General features: G+C 38.1%; 1 protein-coding gene across 1 annotated transcript in view; it reads right to left on the bottom strand.

The window, feature by feature from the left end:
- The window catches only part of LOC120524087 (NUT family member 2-like), a 46,158-nt gene extending 32,881 nt beyond the window's left edge, over positions 1–13,277 (bottom strand). The window contains exons 1-2 of the mRNA XM_039745948.1: positions 13,218–13,277; positions 8,411–8,524 (exon numbers count right to left, since the gene is read on the bottom strand). Of these exons, the coding sequence (XP_039601882.1) occupies positions 8,411–8,510 (100 nt within the window). The 5' untranslated portion in view covers positions 8,511–8,524; positions 13,218–13,277. The remainder of the gene's footprint in view (positions 1–8,410; positions 8,525–13,217) is intronic.
- Between the last annotated feature and the right edge of the window lie 604 nt (positions 13,278–13,881).

Genomic DNA, 13,881 nt, shown 5'->3' with positions numbered 1-13,881 from the left:
TTCTCACCGTGAAAAAGGCAATTTTTTCAATTTTCCAAATGGCTGGGACATATAGCTAAAAATAACTAAAATGTGAAGAGAAAAGTATTTTGGACAAAAGTGATAATTATTGCAGTATACATAGTACATAATGTATGATTGTACACTACAACAGAAAGATGTTTTTTCAATTAAAATACAATGCAATAAAATGTATTAAGAATTAGAAAGGTCTACCAAAAGAATACATTTTATTTTAATCAAATAAATGAAAATATATATTATGTACAAACAAAACCATTTATAAACATTCATATGCATACAAAACAAATGCAATCCAATTTAAAACAGTTTAAAGACATCACTTTCCCATTAAATTATGGTGGTTGGGATATAGGATTATTTTTTATTTATGAGTGTGTCCCCTTTTTTCTCACACCATTGTACACTTAATGTTAAATGTTTTGAGGTACAGCAGTTATTTCAGACATTTAAAGACAAAAGTTTCAAGGTGAGGTACTTGTATATCACTGATGAAATGTCCAGACGGAGGCATCAGCAGATGTATTTCACAGCTTACACCCAGAGTTATCAGTGACAGCTAGGAAAGAATGGATGACAACCACAAAATGTGTGGTGACAAATGGAAAGACAGTGACAGCTCGGAGCAGAGGTCTCCCAACAAAGCTACGACAAACTCAAGAAGAGATACCCCCAGGGGTGCCTGAGAGAGGGGGAGGATGAGCACCCCAGTTGGATGGATGCAATAGCAGTAGACCCAGGCAATAGACAAATGATTAAGCAGTATGTATGTGGTCTGCAAGAAAAATCACAGCTTGAAGATCCACCAAGTAAGGATGAAGTGGCTGGTGGGAGCAGCAGCAGCGCAATGCACTGGTGTCCAACCCAGTGAGATGAAGGAGGAACCAGGCCTAGGGTCACCCCATACTGCCCAGAAGTGTTCCAAACCAACCCCTCTATCAAGTCTAAATATCCTGCAGCAAACATGACAGTATTGTGGGAACAATTTGATAATAAGGTCAATAAAATTCTAGAAGCAAAAGTGAAGGGAAAGGTCAATGGTAAGCTACAAGCCATGACCACCATTATTGTCAGCATAGCTGCAAAGCAGTTCGGAGAGGAGAAAAAAGGTCTCCAGAAAAAGAAAAGAGCAGTGAGGATCCACAACATCAGGCAGGAAATGAAGGTACTGAAGATCCAGTATAAAGAGGCAGGGCAGGAGAAGCTCGTTGGCTTGGCCAAGCCAATGCACAGCCTTTGCAAGAAGATCATGGTCATCCGTTGGACTGCCTGGTATCGGAGATGACAGCACGAAAGCGACCTAAAACATTTAACCTTTATTGCCGACCATTTCATGGTCACCAAAAAGCTGCTAGGGCAAAAGTGCAGTGGGAAGTTGGTCTGCTCACAGAAAGAAATAGATCAACTTCTAAGGCAGACATACAGCAACACGAAAAGAAAGCAGGAGTTGGGAGAGTGCAACATCTTAATGAGAACTCTTCCTGAAATTGTTGTAATAATCAGCGACAAAGGCCTCTTCAGGGACAATATCATCAAGCTGGCACAAGGTAGAGATTGACATCATTACAGATGCTATTTTCCCTAGCGATGAACATGCTCACCAAGTCTGCTGAACCAGAGTGCAGAGGGCCAAGAATGAAATTCGCACAAAGGCAACAAACCATTTGGGCATTCATGGAAGTCTTAACAATCACCACAGAATTGGTTCCAGGCTGCTAGTGAATTCTGAAGGGGCTGCAAAAGCTGGTGGAGTGGGCCAGTATGCATTTCAAACCAGCCAAATCAAGATCCATGGTGCTGAGAAAGGGCACGGTGGAGGACAGGTTCCGGTTTACCATCACAGGCACAGCCATCCCATCCATCACAGAGAAACCAATGGGCCAAGTTTTTAACAGCTCATTGGGGATACAGCATTAATCCAGTCAACTCATACTTAATTGGATGGATGGCTGCCCGAAATCCATTTACAAGTCTGCCCCTACCAGGGAGGTTCAAAGCCTGGATCTACCAGCACAGCATTCTACCCAGAATCCTGTGGCCCCTGCTTGACTAAAAGGTCCCACTCTCAACTGTTGAGACCTTGGAGGGAAAAGGTCACTAGCCACCTCGGGAGATATTTGGGGCTGCCAAAGAGCCTGAGCAGGACTATATTCTATGACAATAACAAACTGCAACTGCCCTTCAAATTCATGGAGGAAGAATTTAAGGTATCAAGAGCCAGAGAAGTGATACAATGCAAAGACTCAAGTGATTTGATGGTGGCCAACACAGTGATCCAAGTGAAGACTGGCAGGAAGTGGAGGGCAGAGGATGAAGTTCAAGAAGCAGAGGCAAGGCTGCATCACAGGAGACTGGTCGGAGTGGTCGCTTGAAGTCAAGCAGGATTAGGACCTTTCCCAATCCCCAATCAGATACCACCAGAGGGAAGGATCCGTGCCACCTAGTGCATGAGGAGATGAGCTCATGCAAGGCTATTGGAATGAAACAGCAGGGAGCTTGGACAAGATGGGAAAACGCAGTGGAGAGGAAAGTGACTTGGTATGAGCTCTGGAATGCTGAGCCTTACCACATTCATTTTCTCATCCAGCCAGTATATGACGTGCTGCCGAGCCTGTCAAATCTGCACACACAGGGCATAGCAGAGTCAATAGCATGCCCACTGTATTCCAAGTGAAGAACCTTAGAACACATCTTCAGCAGGTGTACAAGGAAAGCAGCCAAATCCTAGCAAGAGATCATCATCTGTAGGTACCCTGGAATCAGCAAGTGACTGGCAGTTATTGGTGGACTGAGCCACATTGCAGCCTCCACCTTGTTACCAGACATAGTCCTGGGGCCTCATGTATAAACAGTGTGTATGCATACAAATGTTACGTACGCCTGTTTCCACGCGCATATTGCAATGTATAAAAAATAAACTTGGCAAAGAGCCACTCTAATTCTCATGGCAGCGAAACCCCCCTCACCCCCATTGCATTCACACATTTCTGCTCGGTTTTGCAAACTGGGGGCACCCAGCATCAAAGCAGTGCTACTGTTTGTGTGGTTTCTCTTTTTTTAGATTCACATCCATCCACAATTAACTGCATGTTGTTTATAAATTTAAGGCACCGGATTGTACTCAACCTGTAACAGTAGAATGGCACACGGAATGGCCAAGCTATTCCAAATACCACAGCTGCTTTAGAATTCTTACTATCAGAGCATCACCCATTGTATCAGAGTGTGGAATCACAGCCCTACAGCAGCTGATCGGTAAGCTCTACGGTGGGTTGTTTCGGAAGCATAGAGGATTATCAGCATACAGCTTCCTGCTCTGGAGGACATTTATAGCACACGCTGTGTCAGGAAAGCCACCAGCATCTGCATGGATTCCACTCAGCCATGCACAAAATGTATTTGAACTTCTCCCATCTGACAAATGCTTCAGAGCCTTTCCTGCATGGACCTCGAGGCTCAGAAATAGCTTCATTCCAAGTGCTATAAAACACACTCAATCAGTCCATCAAGTGCTCTCTGTAGAACTGTTTGTATTTGTAAACTTGCACTACAGCTGTAATACAATGGTATTGTCTGTTATACCTGCATTTTTTAACTTAAACTGCATTTTTATCACTATTTTATTAATATTGGTTTTATCAGTATGCTGCTGCTGGAGTGTGTGAATTTCCCTTTGGGGATTAATAAAGTATCTGTCTATCTATCTATCTATCTAATATAGCACAACCTGAGCCACTTCATGAACCATTTGCACTATGTGCACTGTATGAACATATATATTGTACTTATGCTTTCATACTGTATATTTTTCATTATTTTTATTGTACTATTATTTTATCATTTTATATAAGTTTATGGATGATTTGCATATTGAATCTCGTTGTACCATACAATTACAAAAAAGGAATTAAATTCAATTTAGTAGAATTGATGACTAGTTTCTAAGTCAATTTAGATGTCCAAGAGCTATCTTCTTGGAGCTGTGTGCTTTTAGGATACTATAATGCATAATTTATATCACTTTTAAGATTAAATCTATTAAAGTATGCATATTATACAGATAAATTGTTAACTTAATTTAAATAATGTATATTGTTAATTATTAAACATGTAGGGGCATGGTGGCGCAGCAGTAGCAATGACCTGGCACTCTGCTCTGGTATTGCTCTTGTCTTGTGCTGTATGCTAGCTGGGATTGGTGCGCCCCTGGATGGGTAGATGGATGTAATAATTAAACACATATTACGAAGATTTTTCCTTCCTTAAAAGTTTGTCGGATTGGCGTTGTAAGCTTACAGCTGGTTTGACAATTATTACAGAGCTTATATTGTGGTGATTGGTTATGTGGAGAAAGAAAACAGAAGAAAGGAATTGGGGGTTGGTATGTTTGACAGAGACAGTACTGCTGCAATAAATTATTTAATCAAGGGATGCACACGTCCCAGCAAGCATCTTCCAGGAGGCAGGAACAATCCCTGTATGGGGTGCCAGATCATAGCTACCACTGTGCCACTGTACCCCCAGGTTTAATACATGCTTTAATTAATGCATTTCATCATGAACATGACATCAAGTATACGTCTTAGTATATAAATGTTCAGAGAGCTGTAATATCATAAAATGTAATGTATTCTGTGTGCCTGCTGGCTCCTGTCTACAAAAGAAAAGTCTGTAGTGATTCACACGCATAGAATATGAAGCATTTAACATGCTACTTTAGTTATGATGGGATTTGAGAATCTCTAGTAAATTAAACATCGATTCTAAGATGAAGTTTACAATGTTCTACTTTAATGACAAAATAAACTATGTGATTAAGGTGGAAATTGAGATAAAAGTCAACATTTCAACCTTTTTTTCTTCACTGTGTCCCTTCCTATTTTTTCTCTTTACCCTCATATGGATGACATAGACGCAGCCTTTTTAAGGCCAAATGGTCAGATATCACTGTGCTTTTCTGAACTTGATCTTTCGAGTGTCTATACCACTCTGTATCAAATGATCAACTTCCTTTTGTTGTTTATACTACTGCTTAAGCCAACAAATAATATGTTTTCCTTGCCTCCACTTCTCCCTCTCCCCCCATTCTTTTACCATTGTCTTTTCACAAAACACTTAACTTAAAAGGACTATTTATATTGATTTGCATATTCAAAGGGGTGTAATTCTGTGAGGAGTCGGGGTGGGGCGGCAGGCACGTGCACATGATTTACATTTCACGCTGACTGGGATTCATGGAACAGGAGTCCGTGGAAGTTGATTTATGCATGCTTTTGTGCATCTAAATTTTTTTGCAGTTTCCACTCTTCTGAATTTTTGTGCAACGCCACACTTTTGTCCATCCACCATGTTTACTGTGAATTCTACACCTGGCATTATACATGAGCCCGATAGAATCTGAATTCACCAAGCAAATCGTTCTTCTGGAGGTAACAGTCCCGTGGGAAGATCATTTGGACAAAGCCTTCAAAAGGAAGCCCTTCAAGTACTTGGAACTGGTCAGCATGTCTCAACAGTCAGGATGAATACCTAGGTTTCTCCCAGAGGAGGTTGGGTGCAGGGGATATGCTTCATGTTCTTTGGTCATAGCCTTCAGCAGTTTGGGCATCAAAAGAAAAAAAGGAACAGGAGAGCCGTCCACAGTACCATTGACAGGGTAGACAGAGCCTCAAGATGGCTATGGCTCAGGAGAGGAGAGGAGCGGCTTAAGGAACAGAGTAGCTAGCTGTCTAAACACAGCCTGGGGTCTGACCAACCCTGGCGGGGCCACCTGGAGGAGAGTATATGATGTTGAAAGACCTGAAACACTCTAGGAACATCACTTTAAGCAGATGTATATTCACAGCATACTCATTAATTATGGCACTAGGGAGAAGAACTTATGTTTGCAAGAATTACTTATGAATGCTTTGAAAACATTTCAGTTTTCTTCCAACCCACCCCTCTCCACATTGTTTGACTTGTCTGGATATCTAGCTATGCAAGGCGTCAAACTTTTCAGGTTTCCCTTCTTTTTTCTCATTCTAGATCTGAAATGTCCTTACTTCTAGGCAATTTTTAATCCATAGTGTGTGCATGTTCTGCAAGTATAATGAATTCAGTGAGTGATGAAACAAAACTATAAAGTGCTATTATTAAAATATGAATGATAAAAAATGTTCTTTTTCTTTCCGCCACTCTTATTTCCTGGCTGGGCACATTGTTCCAGAAAGCAAATTAGCTTGCATTTACTCTTTACTTCTCCTCTGTTGCTAGTCAATGCGGTTAGCCACACTGGACTTCTTTAGCTCTTTACTTTGTTCCATGTATGTTGCACAAAACTGAAATAATCAGTATCTGTCAACCAACTCTGACTGTTAATACATGTAGACTGAGGTATGGACCTGCCTTCTCACTGAGCTCATCTTAATTCTTTGCGACACAGGGCGTAGGTGTATGACAAATAAGATGCCAGGTTGAAATAATCCAAGACTATTTTCCACTTGATACATAAATCTTAAACACTGTGTTCAAACTACAGTTCTTTGCTTTCAGTATCTTGCAACACTACAGCAAATGAGAAAGAAGACATCAGGACTTGCTGAAACTTGTATTTGGATTAGAGGGATGTTGCTTGTTGCCAAAGGTTGATCAAAAGTATATCTAACTTTGAAAAGACTCTCAAACTCTATTTAATTCCATTAAAATATAAAAAGTAAAAACAGTCAAGGCAGTATTTAAATGATAACACAAGAAACCAGCTGTCCTTTAGGTGTTGTGATGTCTATTTAAGTTTTAGCTTGCAATTAGCCATAGGTATGCTACTTCACTCTTGCACTTCTGTAAAACAAGATGACATTTACAATAAAAACAAAAATGACAGAAATATGCTTGTGTGTATTTTATTTGTCAAAATACACTTCAACGTAAAAATGTAATCACTCCCATGCAGCCTTCTAGACTGATGATTGTTGTTAATGATGAGTTTAAAATATTCAATCATTTTCTATATTGTGTTATTGCTCAGCATCAAGTGTCAATGTATTTTTTTTTTATTTAAATTTGCAGTATTTCACAATTACTGAAATATGTCACCATGTTCTCAAAACCCAAATCTTCACACCACATTCACAAAACCTGTAAATTGTCTGGCAAAATAAAACAATGGACTCAAAAATGACTTATCTTTGCTCAAACTGAAACATGGCACCATCAGATGAACAAATCAGTCAATACATAAACACTACTGACCATTATTCACACACAAAAAAAAAAACTGAAAACACTGCCAGTAAAAAAGTGTTTATGGCATTGGAGAAAACTGTTTATTGTGAATATGGTCCTCTGCATGTACAGTTACACTATAGGAATCTTGCTATACACTAAACTCACAAAAGACTAGAGTGAAGAAAAAGGTATTGTTTAACAATGTTTGTTTAAAACTCAGAAAAAATTGCCATAATCAGTAAACAATATATGATGCAGTACTGTGTACACCAAAAATGTCAATGCAAAAGCAAAAGGACAAAGAGAAATTCATTCTGCCTCAGCATTGTGTCTCTGGGCTGCGTTAGACCACAGGACTTGAGCTATAGGCAAACTGACTGCAAACATGACTCTAACTTGAACACGCAAGATTTTACTAAAAGAATGATTCAATAACTGAGTTTTGGCCATTGAAAACTTCAGAAAAAATGTAAAGATAACAAATTATCTGAAAAATACACTTTTAATTAGAAGTTTATGCTTTAAAGCTATTGAATCATTTTCTTCAGCATATTTGTTAATTTCAGTATGTCTAATTAATTATTAATAAAAGCCTAAATTGGCTTTGCTCTACAGAACTTATCAAGGAATACATCCTTGAGTGATCATTATGAAGACAAGATTCTGGCCTTCTAAAACTTGCAAGAACAGTTAAAATCATCAGTTAAAATCATGATTCCATATTTACCTACAAGGTCCCTAAAACAGTCATTGCTTATAGTGTGCTCCATTCATTTCAGCATTTTAATCCAAGTTAAATACCAATTTATTTAGTTTAGAATAACAAACAGAATTGCTGTTTATGATGTTCATATTGCAACAGTTTTTTTTTATAATTTATTTAAAAACAAAAAATTTGGTAATCTTTATAAAGTGTTATTTTCTGTTTCCTGTTTCACTATCCTGCTGTCACAGTACTCGATAACTTTAGGATTCAGCAATTACTGACACAATGTTATAGGTTTTTCTATCACTTCAGTTAATACAGTTATGAATTAGAGTTTATGTTTATGATAATTTATATTGTCCAGGAGGTAAGAGCTCTAACATGATATTGCAGACACACACACACATTGATTCTTTCAGAGTACTGTCTTGTACAATATGCCTAAAAACTGTTTGCTGCACACTATGACACATTTACCTTTCTTTCCTTGTATTTTGCAGTCCTTGTTTGTCATATTAATAGAGTTTGTAGAAACCCATAACTGTAGAAGTGGATTCCTCCAGGTCAAAGAAAACATCTTTGTAGACAAACCTGCATAAACATCAAAAAAATAATTCAGAAATCTGATTTAATAAACGGCTATCATTTTGCCTGCAAGCATGTGTGGGTCTAGTAATCTCAGAAAATTAAATGAATGCTACACATACACCAAATTTTGGCTCTCCAAGTCTATTAGTAGAATTACATCTTTACATATTTTTTTATTAAAAAGCAGTGCAGAACAGCTCTGTTTACAGACTACAATAATGAGCCAATGACAGCTCAGATATTAGTATTTGAGGTAAACTGAATTTAGAACTACAGTACCTCTGTTCACTAATTATCTGATCTGACAAGTAATTGACATGTAATTCATATGGAGTTTATGGTATTCATAAATATGTACAATATTTAATATTCTTACAACATAATGCCTCCTTATCAATTTTAACTGCAGTAAATGTGTTCACAACATTCAAAACAAAAATATAGCTACATTCTTTATGGAAGTCGTTATTTCAAGAGTTACCCTATATGAACAAATTGTTAATTTAACACTACTGTATGAGGCAGTGTATTGGGGTGCTATTTTGGACCCAATTAAGGCCTGTATGGAATTTGTACGTTCTAATGGTATTCACACAAGTTTTCTTTCGAGAACAGACACAAATAAACACTAACAGCGTTAATTTACCACTTTCAATTTTACTGTGTACCTGCAATGGTCCATCAGCTCAATTTGGTTTTATAGCAATCTTCACCGAGTATAATACTCTCACACATTTGCAGCTACAATGTACTAACAGTAAATTATTTAAATATACAGTGCAACATTTACAAAAACGCTGCTGTCACGCTATCGAGTCACGCTATCGAACTAAAAAAAGTGCATGATTGGCGGGTTTTGTTGAAACAGCACCGCTCAGTCGAAGACGTCATCCAAAACGAAAGACGCAACACTGGCTTCTGGGAAATGAAGTTATTAGCTAGTTACGGCTCTGAGCATGCGCAGCATTCAGAACCTCTGACGTCACCCATAGTCGGAAATGAAAAACCTTCTATAATCGAAGTGGTACAGGGATACATATCGTGATAAATGAAAAATAATCAGCATTAAACAAGTGTTAAATGAAAATAAAAAGTCCCCTCTTTACAAGTTGTAAATAATTACTTGTGATAATTCACAAGTACTGTATGTACAGGTCTTTTATCCAAGGACACTAATGAAATTGGTCGCAGGTGTTTTTATCCTTCGAGACTAATGTCAATACAATGGTATCAAACAAAATCTTGCGTCTTTTTAATCATCACTGTTGATAAATGTCTCTCCTAAGCCCTGTTATTTACTGCAGCGAATTACCGTTAATTTTCATAAAAGTATTTAAGAATTGTATTGCATTATTTACACCTGACAATAAACTTCATTTGAGTGGACAATGATAGTCTAACTTTAATGTTTCCTACTACGTCAGTATTATAATACATAGAGTAGATAATGAATACATTCTCATGTATTAAAAGCATCGTTAAATGATAGATAAATATCAGAAATATACATCAAAAGCGCACATACATACAGCGCACATACAGCAGTCAGTATGAGCGGCTTTGAAGATGCCTCGTGACCCGAGGATAAACCTGTCACTGTCTGTCTAGTGGAGCCTGAGCTAATGATGCCAAGTTATTTGATAATGAGGCGCAAGAAAAGTTAAGATATTTAATGGTAATGTTTCCATTTCCGTAGCAGAGTGTGTCATAAATGATATCAAGAGAAGGATCTGTACTCTAGTAACATTCTGTGCCGATTTCACCACCCGCTGAAAAGCGTTGTGTTTCTAAGAACAGCACTTGCTGTAAGAATGTTATGTCGTCAGTAAAAATTAACTACACAGTATATTAGATCCCCTCGACTGATCTAATTATTTCTATTATTTATTTATTAGGCAGACGTCTGTATCAAAATGAACTTACAAAGCAAGTTATAATACATAGGAGTAAGATTATATATAAGGTGCAAGCATCAAAAGCACCAGAGACCAAGGCTAAAAACAAGCAAGAGGGAGCAGTTACATCACAGTATTGTATATTGAAGTATTACTACTAGATTCAATAATTTTAATTCAATCAAAGTGCAAAAGGTATAATCAGAAGATGTTTCGGCACACCAAAGCTTTGTAATATCAGCCATGCCTAAAAGAAAATAAAAAATCAAAAGTAGCCAAGGCCCTTGCTTCACTGTCCATCCATTTTTAAACTGCTTTTAAATGAAATGACTTTAAAAGAAAAGAAGATCAGATTTCTACAAACAGAATGATGGACATCGTGATTTTCTACACTGTGGTGTGCTGGGCTGGTAACATCACTTATGGAAAGGTCTACTGAAAAGGGCATAAAAGGGCAGACTCAGCCATGGAACCTGCTGAAGGTAATAGCAAAAGAGAGAATTTAAACAGAATTCAGTGTCATTATGAACAATGCTGGACATCTCTCTAACTATCATTACAGACCCATTATTCAGCAGAAATGTGAGACAGGGGCACCTTTATGCCAGCAGTAATACCCCCACAAAATGCCTCAGTTGGGGCAGGGACAGAACAAGTCAGATATTTTCTTTCTTTTCTTGCTTTTTATTCATTCTGGTGTGTGTTCTGACCATTGTTTGAGTGTGTATTTTTTTATCCACCTAAAAGCCAAACTTAACCCTGGGTAAAGTCTATCTAAAACTGGTCAAGTCAGAAATCATTGAAAACAGCTAACACAAAAAATTTTAAGTTTGATTTTCCTACAGTATATTACAAAAACACCTATTCACTGGCATCTTCATGTCAAAAGTCAATGAATGTAACTGGTGTCCTGTCCAAGTTATTATGATCTAGTATTGTGCCCCTTGGTACTGGGATTAGTTCCAACAACCGGTTGCATTGTGCTAGAAAAAGAGGCTTGGGAAAATAAATACATCAAATTATGCACTATCCCTACAAACTTCTAGACCGAATTTAAAATTCCATGTATTACCAGTACCTATTAATCCAACTGTGCAGTTATGGGAGCTGTAGTAAAAGCCAACAGCATTGATCCATCAACCTGCTCACACTCCGAAAACAGTATTTCAGATTTTGTGTATGCAGCAAAAGACATGAGCTATTTAACTTTCGATTTGGCAAAATTTTACCAAATATAATAAGAATTATAAGGATAGTTTAAATGATAAGATGGCTGCTTTCTATACAGTGTCAGTCATTTTCTGTCCTGCTTAGTGCTACCCAGGGTTACAGGGTTCTCCTGAAGCCAGTCCCAGCTAGCATAGGGCACAAGGAAGGAACAAACACTGGACAGGGATCCAGTCCATTGTAGGGCAAATACACACAAAAACCCCAAACCACAGGGCCAATTTAGTAAATGTCAATCTACCTAACCATGTCTTTGGACTGTGGGAGGAAACCCATGCAGACATAGGGAGAAAATGCAAACTCCACACAGGGGGGACCCTGGACACAATCCCTATAGTCTCCTTACTGTGATGCAGCAGTGCTACCACTCCACCATGGTGGCACCCACCGTGTGGTGTATAAAACATGAACCTGTTGGTACACTTTCACCACTTGAATTTGCAGGATTATAAACACATGCTTTTTGTACACTTGTAAGAAATCATGCTGCTCCTTAGTGGTACTTTGTCCTGCAGTTCCATGTAGAACCATAGCTTTACAAAGAACCTTTTCATTATGGGTGCTTCTTTGAATATGCAATTGTTTTATGGGAATTTGAAAAGGTTCTGTGCATAAAACAGTAATCTTTAATGTATAGTAGGCTACATGGTACAAACACGTCTGAACTTCATTGTTGTTGTATTACAGCAGGGAATCAGGAAGCCATTGGTGCATCTTTTATATTGATTTTCCTAACAGACGATTTTATCCAAACTTACATAAGAGGTCAACATAATCGAGTAAATATTAGTCTAGGCTGTATGGAAACAACAGTTAAGGGACAAGGGTACAAAATTGCTCATCACAAGTGTAGAGCTCAAAACAGAATACGATTTCTATTAGAAAACCCGTTAATGTTAGAAAGAAATTCAATTCTTCAAGGCTATTTATGGAACCTGTTTTATATCTAAATAAATCAACTTCTTTCCGGCGTTTACATGTGGATTGTGCTTTTAAATGGTTCCCAGTAAGTTTTCACTCCGAAGAACTACTCTGGCGCCTGTATCTAGAAGAATGGAGGGAGACGCGATGATGAATATCTGAACAAATGGGATGAGGGGCGCGCGCCTACCAACAAGAATCATTTCCTACCTGAACGAGGTGTATGTAAATAACATAACACGGGATTAGCATATTCAGAGCAAGGCAAGATTCCATCACTGAGTGGGATGCCAGTCCATAGCAGCAGCAGCAGCAGCTCCCGTACATATTGCGCCAGTTTAGAATCGCGTAGTTGGTGTACCGTGGAAAAAAAAAACCAACACACACCAGAAAAGTGCAGATTTCACAAAGACGGTGTGTGGGTCCGGAATTCAAACTCAGAACATAGAATCCTCAAAAAAACATCTCAATTAACTCCATAGCAATAGTCTTGTAAGAATTTACAAAACCTCACGATTAAATTAGGAAATTACATTTAAGGGGAAAAAAAGAAAAACCAGAAATCTATTCAAAAACATAAAATTAGGAAATTACATTTAAGGGGGAAAAAAAGAAAACTTGTATAACCCAGAAATCTATTCAAAAACTCATACCTGACACACTCCCAACACGCTTCAAGTATATGTAAGCGTAATTCAGAGGGAAGCAACCAAGTGTCCTTTTAGCTCGGTGAAGAACTGAGGCATTTATCTTCGATTTGCGTCTTTTAACTTGCTGGGGGGATATAGTGACGTCACACTCGGGTTGCTACAACACACCCACATGTCAATCAATGGGCCTTCTTCTATACGGTGTTCGTGTAGTATTAAGTCTGTAACTGTGCAAAGTATTGCAATAATCTTTAATATATTTGAATATAATATATCCAAACATCTTGCAATATAGAATTAAATATATAAATATAACGGTGCTGAAAAATAGAGGAGGCAGCTACTTTTCATGAGTACAAAAGACCTAATGAATTTGTTGCAGCTTTTTCCCCAAATAGAAATTGCTGCAGACCAGAGTAAAGCGGGCGTGACATATCAAGTGGGCAAAGGCCAGTAAAGATGACACCCGTGCCTGCCTTTACCGTTGGTGTTTCAACCAGAGTAAAGTTTCTGTATCATCCATATAGACTCATTCATTTTGTTACTGTGTGATCTTCCAGTTTCGTCTTTCTATGCTATAAGGCCAACAACTGAATACATAAGTGGCCTTAGAAATAAATTGATCAAGCATCACCTTTACGCTATTATAATTTCAATCAGGATCAGG

Source organism: Polypterus senegalus, chromosome 1 (genome assembly GCF_016835505.1).
Source record: "Polypterus senegalus isolate Bchr_013 chromosome 1, ASM1683550v1, whole genome shotgun sequence".
Classification (NCBI taxonomy): domain Eukaryota; kingdom Metazoa; phylum Chordata; class Cladistia; order Polypteriformes; family Polypteridae; genus Polypterus; species Polypterus senegalus.
The sequence above is the reverse complement of the archived record's forward strand: the minus strand, read 5'-3'. Positions and strand labels throughout refer to the sequence as shown.